Below are 12,786 nucleotides of genomic sequence, written 5' to 3' on the forward strand. Positions count from 1 at the left end.
CATGGCAGGAGGGGGATCCCTGACCCCAACTCCAGGGGATTTGGCTCCCACGGCTGCACGAGGCGGGGGGGGGCGACTTGCCACGGGCCCCCACCTCCATCCCAAAGCCGGCAAAATGCTTCCCTGCCGAGGCTGGGGGTCCCAGCAGCCGCGCCCCCCCCTCCGGGCCACGGGCAGAGGGACCCCTGCCCAACTCGCAGTGCCAGGGCCGCGGCCGTGCACCTACCCGCAAATAAACCACTGAAGCGTCCTTCGAGTTTTCCTTTTAATGCAAAAAATAGCCAAACACATCTTCCTTCCCCTGCCCACCCGCCCGCCCCAGGTGTGTTTCCTTTGCTGTTGTTTTGCTTAATATTTCCAGCCAAGCAGCCCCCCCAGCCCCCCCAAACCTCCGCAGCTCTAAAGGTCCCCGACGCTTCTCCCCTTCTGTCTTCCCACCGCAGGGCCCAAAGGGACCCCGGCCAGCAAAAAAACCAAAAAGCCCTCCCCAAAAAAACCAAAAAGAGGGAAAGAGGGGGAAAACGGCGGGGCGCACGTTATTTCAGCAACGTGCCGGTTCTAATCCTGCTAAGAGGTTATAGGAAGAAAGAAAAAAAAATACAAAAATAAACCCACCGAACAAGTAGCGACAAGCACGGAGCAGCCCCAGCACACAGTGTAAACAGAAGCTGCCCCAATCCGGAGTCCGGCTCTCCCGGAAAGCAACAGCACAACATGCTTTGTACACCCCAACAGGGAGCAGCCGAGGGGGAGGTTGTGGTTTTAAGCTTGAGTTGATTCTTTTTTTTTTTGCCTTTCTGCAAAAGGCTGAAGTGATCTCGGAGTCTCCAAGCGGCGTTTGCAGCACTGAGCCTGGCCAGGCGGGAAAAGGGATGGGGGAAAAGTGCCACGGGAAGAGGTGGGATTGGGATACAGCAGCCCCCTGAGACTGGCGAGAGGAGGTCCCAGGGCTTTGCAGCTGGGAAATCTGGACAAGGGAAGGGAGAGAGCGCAAAGAAATACCAAAAAATATAAATATAAAAACAATTTGTGTGGAGGAGGAGGAGAATATAGACAGTAAAGTCAGGGTTACTGCTGTCTTCCCCAAAGCAAGAATAATAATTAAAAAAATCCCAGTTGAGGTGACAGTGAAGAGTCCAACAGAATTCCCTTCCCTGGAGGAAAATAAAAATACAAATGAGGTACCTGTTCCACCCCAAAGCTGTCACCCCTTCCCACAGTCACATCAACGCTCCAGCCACTGGTTATTGTCTCTCTGAAATAAAATATTTGGGGCCAGGGCAGGCCCGGAGCAGAAGCCCCATGCACGTGGCCACACCACAGCATGCTCCCAGCGCCAGGAGCCCTTGTCCAGTTCCTCCCAGTTTGGGTTGTTCAGCAGAGATCCAGTCTCTCCTCGACCCTGTGAACAGGCGGTATTGTTCAGTGCTTCACGGAGACGGAGCCTTTTCCAGGTCTCATGTGTTTCTCCAGCATTTTTGTTTTAAAAGAAAAAAAAGTTTTTATATATATATATGTACACACACACACACACACATATATATATATATAAAATATACAGTACAAAGGAAATATCCATGGAAACAAATGGGGTGGCTGGAAAAGATGCTTAACAAAAAAGCCCAAAATAAAATGAATTCCCAACTCTTCCCCAAACTGACGCTTGCCTTCCCCACTAGTCCTCCAAGACCACAATCTCCACGTTATGGACCTGGTGCTGATGGTCCTCCACATCTCCCACCACTTTCTCCTCAGTCCTCAGCTCTGTCTCCAGGATCACAGCTTTCCCCTCCGACTCGTCTGTGTCCGCTTCAGGATCTGGCGCCGGGTCGATCTCTATGATGGTCTGCCCGTCGTCCGAGGTGCCCTCCACGGCTTGGATGGTGGAAGTGAGGCCGGACTCCATGGCCACCAGTTCCACAGGGTTGACCACGGCCGCCACGTTGGCCAGGGCGCCGCTGTCCTGCATGGCCGCCGAGCTCAGCAGTGCCAGGCTGGAGGACGGGTGGAGGGTGACCGTGTCGGAGGAGCTGGTCTTGGAGGAGGACACCACGGTGGCGTATCGGAAGAGCTGGGAGCCAGACGGCAAGGTATGAACAGTCACCGGGCTGGAGCCTTGGCTAATGGTCGCCACCGGGATGTTGCCCACGGAGAACTGTTGTCCAACAGGCGCGATAGTGATGGGCGAGATGACCGTGAACTGCGGCTGCTGGATGGGGGTGGAGGGGCTGAGGACGGTGGCGGAGGCTGGGCGCTGCAGGCGGGGTCTCTTGGGGGGCTTGGGAGCGCTGACGGGCATCAGCACCACGTTCTGGATGGTTTGGGACTTCGCCTTCTGGTCCTTGGCAAGTTTCTTCTGCTCTTCCAGCTGCCGCTCCAGGTCTGCAAAGAGAAGGGCTCAGCAGGGGCTGGGCTGGGGCCAGCGTGCTGTGGGAGCTGCTGGGGCTCAGGGCTCCTCCACCAGCCGGCACCCCCCCGCGCCGGCCACGCCAGGCCTCCTGAACACCCAGACGAGCACGACCTCAGTGTTTCCCTCAGGATCAAGCTGCACTGAAGGGAAAGACCAGATTCTCCTGCCACCCGGTCAACGCTCCGCGCCCCTCAGCCGCTTCGGCCGGCTGCCAGCACCTGGGTAAGGAGCAGGCGGTGCTCTGTACCAGCTGGCTAGTCCTGCTGAGGAGATGATGGGCATTTCTGCTCCTCAAGCTGGACCCACCTACAAGGGAGCATGTACAACCCCCCCCCCAGGCAGCTGGAACAGCTTCTGGGTCTTGGCTGGCTCACCAAGCACCTGTCCCGGGGACAGGGAGCAGAACTGCCCGGCCAACAAACCTCCCTCAACCCTCGTCTGTGCGAACATGCGAAGTCAGAAGCAGCACAGTAATCTCATTTATCCAGGGCAGTAGGGGACTAGGACATCCCAGATAAGAACAGGTCCTACAGGACACGGCCGAGGAGGGAGATATACATCCAGCAAGTGGCTCTGGGGAATCCGGGGCAGCTTATTGGCTTCAGCTCAGGCTTCAGCCGTGCAAGACACCCGAGCAAGACAGCTCAGCACCTCGTACACAGAGCAGCCTGTCAGCTCGGGCACAGCACAGCACTGCCTGCAGCGGGGATGACGGCAGCGCGGCTCTTAGCTGGCAGCACCTATTCCCTAATGCCGATGGAATCGGACTCGCACCACCAGCACCCTGGCTGCGGCAAAGGGCACGGACTTTGGGCTGTCAGATGCCCCAAGCGACTGCTCACTGCGAGGCAAGGGAGAGGGGAAATTCCACTCAAGCCCTAGGATGGAAAGGCGATTGGGATGCATTTTTGGGGCAGCACGTATTGAACAATAACCCAAATACGGTTCATTGGGGCTATGTCAAAGGAAAGTCACATCGGTTCCCCAGAGCAGCAGCAGGATGAGAAGCCTTACTGGGCACTGACTGTACCTGCCAGTGTGTAAAGAAACTGTTCCTCTCCTTGCTCTGTCTGGTTTTTCCTGTTGTCCAGAACCTTCTTGACCGTGTCCATTAGGCCAAATGTGTGAGCAACGTTGTTCAAGACTGCAGCATCTGCAAGGAAAGTGCATGGGGACGAGTGCCTAGTCCCACAGGCAGGACTCAGCCAGGCACTCAAAAGATGCTTGTATTACACCAAAAATTTTTCTGCTGTTTTTTGTAAAACTACCTCTGCTTTTTCACAAGGGCTAGCTGAACAAGGGCAGACCCAGCTCCCTCATCCTTCTGACATCCAAGGACTAAATAAACCCATTCACATGATAGAGAAAATGAAACGGAGATGTGTCACCCAAGCATCTCAAAATTGCTGCAAATGAAAGCATAATTTGCAATCACAGAGATACAAACGAGCTCTCCACCTACAAAGCATCACCCCATGCTGCTGACAGTGTCATTAACATGCCAGCTCCACTGAAAGCTGTGCAAAATTTCTATTATAATCCACTGACTTCAATCACTTACAGCTTCCAAAAGCTGCCACCTACCAGACACAAAGATCCGCCAGCCCAAAGCTAAATTAGAAACTAGAAAAAAAATAAAATAAAATATCCTGGGTAGGAGGAAGTTTGTGGCTACATGGATGTTCTTCCAGCAAAAGCATCACCAAGAGGTGCTCTCAAACCCTCTGCTCACAGGGGCATGTGCTGAGCTGGATTAGGGAACTGATCCAAGTTAAAAATAACCCTAATAAGGGGAGTGGAGTTATTTTTAACCCAGATCAGTTCCCTGATCTGGTTCAGCCCCAAAACCAGGTTTTCTGGCACCAGCGAAGACAGAATGAGAAGTGAGAGGGCAGGACCTGTTCAAGCCTGCATTGTCCCAGAGAAAAGTGTTTCACTAACTCCAGTCCAAGAAGCGAATCTGGGCAGGCTTTCCCGAGGGCTGGGAGCTGCGGACAGCGACCCAATGGCCACAGCAAGCCACCAGGGCCATTCCGCTCAGGGAACAAGGTGGCACGTTGTGTCCTCGAGCCTTGAAGCGAATGAACTTTCACAGCTGGGCAGGCTGAGACCGCACCCAGGCTCAGCTCCCGCAGCCCAGCTAACGTGTGGGAACCCGCTCAGCATCCTGACTCAACAGCTGTAAATGGTGGGGATGGACCCTCGTCACTTTTTTTTGCCCACAGCTGCCCTTTGGAGCATCCTTCCCCACTGCAGAGCCAGAGCCTGTGGCTCACAACCTACCTGTCATCTGGAATGGAGACTGACCCAACCTCTGCTGGACGCCTCTTAGGACTTCTTCTATCTCCTTCTGGATGTTGCACACAACCTCTTCCATCAGCCCCACATCAGCTATGCCTTTCCAGAACATCAGCGTGTCCTCTGGCACAAGGAGAGGGGAAAAAAAAAAAAAAAAGAGGTCAACAAGCACAAGCATTTGGCATTTTTCCCCACAAGGCTACTTTAAACCTTTCAGGCAAGTGGAACTGTGCAAGACGACTTCTAATTTGGCCATTGGGGTGGATACGATACGCAAAAACCCCCAAACCCCAAAAGAAGCAAAACGGACCCAGGCAGCAAATCAGTAACATGTTTCCAAGCGGCACCATGACTTCCGAGGCAACATTTCACATCTTCACATGATGCAGAAAAATCTTTGTTTGAGGAAATTCTGCCTAAGCTTCCATATTAAGCCCAAGAGGGAATGCGAGACACCGCAGCCAGAGAGACACAGCCAAGAGAGCTGCCGGTACGAACAAAACATTGCTCCTTGATGGTTTCAGTTTAGCTCCAGGCTGGCAGACATTTACATCCCGAGAATGAATGAAAAAAAATAATAATAAAAGAAAAAGCAAAAAAAGCCCCTCGCTGTAACTAGTAGCAACTGATGTGGGGGATCGTCCATCAGCCACAAGTCCTGCTCTGCCTGCAGCGGTGAGGAGCTCTATTTGCCTGGGAAATGCTGGGATAGCCAAGGGGCTGGGGGACAGCTCCATCATTCCCTAAACTCTCCTCAACTCTCCTTATCCTCAGGATTTCAGTCTCCAAAATGTAACAGGCGAGGAGAGGGGAAGAAGACACCTAACGAGCAGCCTGAGCTTACCCGAGATCTCATCCGTGTCCTTTTTCATGCCTTCCTCAGTGGCCATGGTGACGGCAGCCGTTAGAGCCGAGTTCCACTCGATCCCCTCCTCCATGCTCTCCTCCGACAGCGCGATCTGGGTGATGCTCCCTGCCAGAGAGGCAACGTCAGCTCCCTCTGCGGCACCTGGAGTGCCAGCCCTGAATCCCTGCTTTGCTTTCCACCCCCGTCACCCCTCCCAGGCTCTTTTTCACTCTCGTGGTCAGGTTGTTTGCGCCTGGCTTCTTTCAACCAAATTAGCTAAAAGCAAATATTGCTCCTTCTCATTGGAACCGTGATTGTGAAAGGCTCTGGGGCTTCTGGAGGGGAAACCACGTGCCCTCCAAAAAGCAAACTGGAGTCCTAGTTTCAAAGGAGCAGAAAGGGATCGGAATAAAGAAGGGAACAAACAAGCCTCAGCCCAGCCACCTTTCTCCCCTTGCATCATCAACAGGGCGCTCTGCGCCCTAGAGACGTCCTAATCTCTCAGGAAAGGACAGGGTCAGGGTCCAAGCTGATTTATAGCAGGGAAACAGATCTGACTCGATCCTAAGCTTCTGGATCAAATTTGGAAGTGTGCCAATGTGCTGCCACAGTGAGGTTTTACCGTGTGGCCATGGCACTTTCCAGGAGATTCTCCTTAGCCTACAACAACTGCCATCTCATCCACCCAAGGCTTCAGAGAAATGTAACCTGCCCAGCTGAACGATGTGATACGGCTGGGAGTAATCTTCTTCCTCAACCTTGGCAAAGAGATCGCTTTCTGCTCTGAAGCACGGGATTTGCTGAGAATTTGCAGTTGGAATGACAATCAAATCCTGTCCAGCCATCACACCCCGCTCAGGGATGTTCAGGTGATGTGGAGCAAGCTGCTCTGGAGAAGGTCAGCATTGAGGTCAGCATCCCTAAATTAATCCCTGAGATTTAGCCCATCCTGTGCCTTTGTAATAGACCCTCAAATAGGAAAGACATCACAAAACACTGTGCGAGCTCTCTCAGGCGCTTGCTCACACGGTGATCCGAGAACAGGGACCCCTTCACAGCGAGCCTCCGCTGGCTCCCAAGGCTGCCTCAAGTCACTGCTCCACACCGGCGGCTTTCCAGCCCTCCCACCACTGCAGAGCAGAGCTCCCAGCCAGGTGCTGCCGAGACCTCTCTGAGCAGACACGGAAAAGCATTTTCCTTCCCAGAAACCAGAGCAGTCTGCTGAACGGTGGGACTGCCCTGCTGTGCCTGGGGAGAAGGTGTAAAGTGTGTGTGCCTGGGGTCCACCTGATCTGATTAGCCCAGGGAAGGAGAGCCGTGTCAGAGGGAAACTCCCGTGGTGTTTCCTAACTGGTTTCCTACCGTCGGCTGATGTAGGAGTCTGCACCACGCTCTGCTGCCCCGGCACCGGTGCTCTGGCACTGCTGATCAGGAGATCGAACTTGGTGCTTCGACAGGTGTTGGTGCAAACTTTGTCATGCTGGTAGAAGTCAATTTGTCCCGAGTCCATCATCTTCCTGTGCAGGGAGTGGGGAGAGAACCAGGCTCAGCTCAGATCTCAGCCTGGAGACAAAAGGGAGTATTCCACGTAGGAATGCTACAGCCATGGGAAGCACGGAGGAAGGGAGACCCAGGGCCACTCTGCACACAAAGCATCTCCCGCAGGGCTTTCAAACAGCAAATACAAGCCATCCCCCAGCTTCGCGTACAGGGCTCCAGTCCTGTTCCGCCCCCACCAAGTACCAGGCCCCTCAGGCAAGGCCACTTCTGTACAGGATGAAGAATCCTGCCCCTCAGACCACGGGGCCAGGCTCTCTGCAGGCTGCTGGCCAGGTAATGTGAGGCTCCAGAAGAGCTCCCAAGGGCTGCAGAGCAGACAAAACGCCTGCGTGGGATCCTGCAGCTGCAGTGATGATGCCCTGAAGCTGGACACAGCAGTAGGCAAGTGAAATACCTCAGCATGATTCCTCCGAGGCGGATGGCTCTCTTCCAGTCCTTTAGGGTAGATTTCCCAGCCAGGTGAACAAAATGCTTCGGGCTGATCAGTTGGTCATTGAACTGCCAACAAGATAAACAAAGGCTCAGCAAACAGGGTAGCATCACTTTGGGAGGCTATTGGGATATCCCACACAGCCAGTCCTCAGCTCACCTAAGCCCCAGCCTCCACCCAGAAAAAGGAGCTGCTTGTCAAATCCCTCCCACCTTACATCCCCTAACCCCAGACTGGATACGTTTGCAGGGACAATCTGCCAGCCCTCGGCACTCGAACCACACAGCTCTAGCCAAGAACAGCCCTGAAGGCTTTTGTGTGAAGCATGAACCAAATCAGCTGCTCCTGCGAACACACAGAGTCATCGCGGAGACCGTTATGGGAGACTCCTCTAACATCAAAGAGCTGAGCAACATCGAGCTGACACAGGTACTCCCTCGGGCATCTGTTCTGTCCTGCTCCAGTGACTAAGATAGTCGCTTGCAGGGGGTCAGTGACGGAGCACTCTCGCTGCAGCGGCATGGAGCTCAGCCTCAGCGTGTCAGCTGTTACGTTAGCACGCTCCCAGACAGAAAAGGCAGCGGCAGGATTTCTCTTCCTGATGCAACCTGCTCACTGAGGCAGTGACAGGAGTGGAGTATCAGGACACCAAGGGAAAGAGACATGGAAGCAAAGTGCTGGCAGAGCTCAGTACACATCCCCTGCCTGCCTGCAGCTCCAAGTCCCTTGTCAAGCACCAGATACTACTCTGAAACATAAGGGGGGGTAATAGACCTTTGCTCCTTAACCCACTCTTCCTCTGCTTCTCCCTGTGCTAAAAAACAGCTTTAGCACTAACAACCCCGCATGCCACAAAGGCAGTGTCACTCAGCTCCAGGACAAGGCTCAGATGAAACACAAAAAGTAAGAAAGCCCCGCGGAAGTCAACCAACAGCCCCTGAGAGCAGGAATCTGCTACGAAAACTCCCTTACCTTTACACACTTGACATTAATTCCTGGACAGACAAACTTCTTCCAGAGCAGGATGGCTTTGCTCTCCCCACAGGTGATGGGATAGGCGATTTCAATTTCCTCGTTGGTTTCAATGGTGCTGGGGTCTGAGGGAGAAAGGGGGAAAAATGGATCTTTCCACCCAAGAGGCTCAAACCCCCCCAGACGGGTGTTGAAGGCTCACAGGTTTTGAGACCTACGCTCAGGAAACCGAAAGAAGGGCTGATCCCAGTTCAGGGTCAGCCCTTTCTTAGTCTTTTCCAATTATTAGCTCTAATAGCAACTGGCATGTGCTATTTATACAGCAACACTCAAAATGAAGCTCATCTACCAGGAGAATGTGAGATCAGAAATCCAACACACCTGTAAGGGTAGGGGGGGGGTCTATGTCAATGGGAACAATCTTTGTGGAAACTCTGAAATTTGAAGCACAGATCTCTCCCAGATTTCTTGGTGCTCTGGTATCTCTTTAGTAGTGATACCAGATATTTACTGATAATATATGCTCTTCACATGCAGTTTCTGCTAATACTGCCAAAAGACCCACACCCACACAGGAAGCAGAACACTAGTTGAGATCTAGTGACAGCACCTAACGACAGGAGCCTTTTCCCACATAATTCCTCAGGATGGCAGGGAGCGCTCGGAGCCAGCCGCCTCAGTGGTTCTGAACACCCAACCCAAACCGTCAGGCTGTTCGCTCAGCAAAGACCCAGCAATCGGAGTCCGATGCTCCAGCTGGCGCTGAGATGCAGCCACCATCCTCGCAGCCATCGTGCCTGCCTGCCAGCATCTGCACACCAAGACTAGGGCGAAATCTTGGCTCCCCTGGACCCCCTGGGAGCCCTTACCATTCATTGCAGGAGAGCCAGGATCTCAGTTCCAGGACTTTGAGACCAAGCAGTAACAGCAGACTCTTATTCCAGAGTATGCCCAGACCCTGCACCCACATCCATGCCTGGGAAACAGCATCTGCAGGGGCAGAGCCAGAAGGAAGCCCAGCGAACTGGAGACACCAGCTCAGCGGCGACCAGCCCTGCGGAGGAGGGGATTCTGCCCGCGCCAAGCAGGGACTCACCGATCCCTTCTTCTAGCTTGTGGATGGTGTGGGTTTCGACGGCCACTACGGCGGTGCTGGCCTCGGAGCCCTCTTGGTAAATCCTGTTGTGAAAGCAGCCATCCATAAACAAACTATACAAATCACGCAAAATTAAGATTCACAGCACGGGGTTAAAAATTCTTTTGGTTTCTTCCCTGCCTGTCCTTGAGGGAGGTGGATTTTGTTTGATACAGTTTCAATCACGGGCATGTTTTTGGCACATACAAAATAGGATAATAATCCCAAGGATTGAAACACGCAGAGGCGTTCCCAGTCCTGTCATCGCACTCTCCACGTTGCCAGTGCCACCGAAGCAGCTCTGCAGCGCGCTTCCCTGTGGCGCTTCCCTGTGCCTTTTCCTCTGGATTCTGATACCGGCAGTTACCCAGGACAACAGGAAGGAGAGCTCAGTGCCCCAGGATTTCCCCCCCAGCCCTGTGTGACACTGCAGCACAGCTGATCATGCCGGGGGACAGTGGCTGTCAGGCCAACGGCCACCCTGCTCTGCGAATATTATCCAACTGGAGCCAGCACATTTAAGTCCCGATGGATGGAGAGTTAAGATGAAGTGTCTGGTGGCAGCCGCTTATCCGCAGCAGCTGCCAGTGGTACCGCAAAATTCCCTCCATCATCCCAGCTTCATTGTATTTGAGAGGAGGATTATTTTAGGGGAAAGCTGGCACAAAGGCACAGGCGGATCCGGACTCATGGGCACGGACCAGCACGTACAGCAGCTGTGGGGTGTCAAAAACCCACCCTGGGGCCGCAGAGGGATGAGGGAGGCTGGGAGGACGTGTGGCCGGGGCAGCACCACGACCACCTCGCCGCTCCCGACCACCTCGCTGCTGCCTTGCTGCCACAGCCGCTGCTGGGCTGCCATGATCCAGAGACAGCGTGGCGACACGTCCCCGCAGGACAGTTTCAGTCCTCAGAGGCGCCGTGACAGCAATGCACACAAAAGCCTTTTTGCATTGTATTTTTCTCTCTGCCGTGTGCGGCACAAAACCGATGCAGCCCTGGGAAATGCAGCGACATGCAGTCCCCACACCAGGGAAATCTCCAGGGTCACCCCCGCCTCCACAATCCCACCCCACACCTCCCCAACACACCAGTAGCACCCAACTCACCCCTGCTGCACCGGCTGGAGCTGCAGGATCACTTGGGTTTTGGTATCCTCCGGGTTCTCCCCTTCGTTTCCGTCACTTGGTACAACCACCACATCACCCACAGGGACGCTCACTTCGGCATTCGCCATCTCTCACATGAAGCCCGGAGGTGGCAGGTGCCGAGGTGCTGCGGAGGGCAAAGCAGAGGCAGGGCTGTAGTGCTGCCGGCGCAGGGAGAAGGGCAGGCAGCCGTCTGGAAGCATCATCCCATCCCGCCGCAGCAGAATGGGCTAGCGGGGACCGCAGGGCCAGCAGAGCAAAGCACCGGCTCCGCAGAGGGGACCAGGCGTTTTAAATTCACCACCCGAGTGAAAGCAAGTGCCTGGCAGACCACGCGAGGGTCCCCCTCCCCTGGCACTCACGTCTCACCCAAGGACGCAGAGCCCCCCAGTGCCATCCCACCCCGAACTTCCCCAGCCCCGCGGGCTGGCACCGGCCAAGCAAACCCCCACGGTGGGATTTGGCGAGAGTTTTCCAAAACGGAGCTTCTCTCCCCGGCCGGCAGCACTTCCAGCCGCCCCGGGGATGCTCTGGTCCCTCGGTACCAGCAGCGTGCCTGGGGCTGAGCCTTCCCGCAGAGGAGCCGGTAATTCCCAGAGGAGCCGGTAATTCCCGGCGGCGGCGGAGGCGCAGTGCCACAGGAGATGCTCGCAGGGGGCCACCGAGGTGGTTTCGTTATGGCTGTGGGGCCGGGGCTCAGCCGGGGGCCGGGCAGGATCAGCCCCCCGGGGTCCGGCAGCTCTGGGGAAGCGCTGGCGGCGGGGCAGGACCTCAGGGCGGGCGGCGTGGGCTCCGTGCCACGGCTGGGACACAGCGGCACAGGCGGGGGAGAGCTGCCGGCACGGGGGACAGGCCCCGTGGGTCACCGTGGCCCCCTCCTTGGCCACGTCTTCACCCGCTCAGGGCTCATGGCACCCTGGGCAGGCCGGACCCCTGCCCGGGACCCCCCCAGGCTGGCAGAGCTGTGAGACCCCCGTGGGCCAGTGGGGTCGTGGGACCCCTAGGGGCCAGCAGGGCCATGTGGCCCCCCATGGGCCAGCAGCGCTGTGGGACCCCCGTGGGTCACTGGGACAATGGGACCCCCGTGTGGGCCAGCAGCAGTGGGGAACCCCTGTGAGCCGGGGGGAGCGTCGGCCGGCGGGGCCGTGGGACCCCCTCGTGGGCCGGCGGGGCCGTGGGACCCCCCCCCCGTGGGGCCGCAGCTTCCTCAGGATTTCCGCCATGGGGGCTGCCGGGGCACGGCCAAAGCCCGTCGGTGACCGGCTCGGGCCCGCAGCGGGGGGTGCCCGGCCGGCGGGGGGGGCTGCAGGCGAGGCCCCGGGCAGGGCAGCAGGGGGGCGGCTCCCCCCGCTCCGGTAACGCCAAGGTCCAGGGGACGCCTCCCCCCGCGGGGGGCACAGCTCAACCCTGAGATGGGGGAGGGAGGTCAGAGGTCAGCGCCCCCCCCCCCAGCCCGCAGCCACCCCTTGAGGTCAGGGGTCAAGGGCGGGGGGGCAGCGCGGGGCCCCCCCCGCGGCGCGCGGCGGCGGCGGGGCGGGGCTGCCCGGGGGAGGGGTGTGGCCTCCCCCCCCCCGCGGGCGGACGCAGCGGCGCTGCCCCCCCCCCCCCGCCCCCCCCCCCCCGCGACGTCCGCCCTCGCGGCGGCGGCACGTACGGCGCCGCGCGCTGGGGCGCCCCCTCCCCTCCCCGACGGGCCGGGCCCCCTCCCGCTCCGCCCCGCCCCGCCCCGCCCCGCCGCGCCGCCGTCTGGCCCCTCCCGGCTCCCGTAGCGCGGCGCCGGCCGCCCTTACCGTCGCCGAGCGGCCGAGTCCGGGGGCTGAGAGAAGGGGGAAGGGGGGGGGAACGGGCCGGGCAGGAGGGCGCATGCGCAGTAACCGCCGCGGCCTCGGCCGCCAGCACTTCCGGCCGCCGCCTGCCTTAAAGGGGCCGAGGGCAGCGCGGCTGGCGCCCTGCTGCCCCCTGGTGGCTGCCGGCCGCACCACCCCG

General features: G+C 57.3%; 1 protein-coding gene across 2 annotated transcripts; it reads right to left on the reverse strand.

The window, feature by feature from the left end:
* Nucleotides 1-801: 801 nt before the first annotated feature.
* On the reverse strand, nt 802-12,712 carry GMEB1 (glucocorticoid modulatory element binding protein 1). 2 transcript variants are annotated; one of them, XM_040586093.1, is made up of 10 exons: nt 12,591-12,712; nt 10,762-10,927; nt 9,614-9,696; nt 8,518-8,642; nt 7,510-7,613; nt 6,918-7,072; nt 5,553-5,681; nt 4,694-4,831; nt 3,441-3,563; nt 802-2,382 (listed from the first exon to the last, which is right to left on the reverse strand). In XM_040586093.1, the coding sequence occupies exons 2-10, from the start codon at nt 10,887-10,889 to the stop codon at nt 1,676-1,678; spliced, it is 1,692 nt and encodes a 563-aa protein (XP_040442027.1). In that variant the 5' UTR covers nt 10,890-10,927; nt 12,591-12,712; the 3' UTR covers nt 802-1,675. The 2 variants fall into 2 exon arrangements, with proteins under 2 accessions (XP_040442027.1, XP_040442028.1); XM_040586094.1 differs by lacking the exon at nt 12,591-12,712 and adding an exon at nt 9,387-9,507 and having other exon boundaries at nt 10,762-10,780.
* Between the last annotated feature and the right edge of the window lie 74 nt (nt 12,713-12,786).

The sequence above is a fragment of the Falco naumanni genome, chromosome 3, assembly GCF_017639655.2.
Source record: "Falco naumanni isolate bFalNau1 chromosome 3, bFalNau1.pat, whole genome shotgun sequence".
Classification (NCBI taxonomy): Eukaryota; Metazoa; Chordata; class Aves; order Falconiformes; family Falconidae; genus Falco; species Falco naumanni.

What these genes read in the sequence shown, in the direction of transcription:
- GMEB1 (XM_040586093.1), bottom strand. Translation starts at nt 10,889, where the DNA reads ATGGCGAATGCCGAAGTGAGCGTCCCTGTGGGTGATGTGGTGGTTGTA. An exon ending in GGACACGGATGAGATCTCGG is followed by an intron (nt 4,832 to 5,552) that starts GTAAGCTCAGGC and finishes TCCTTGTGCCAG; the next exon opens with AGGACACGCTGATGTTCTGG. An exon ending in GTCTCCATTCCAGATGACAG is followed by an intron (nt 3,564 to 4,693) that starts GTAGGTTGTGAG and finishes CTTTCCTTGCAG; the next exon opens with ATGCTGCAGTCTTGAACAAC.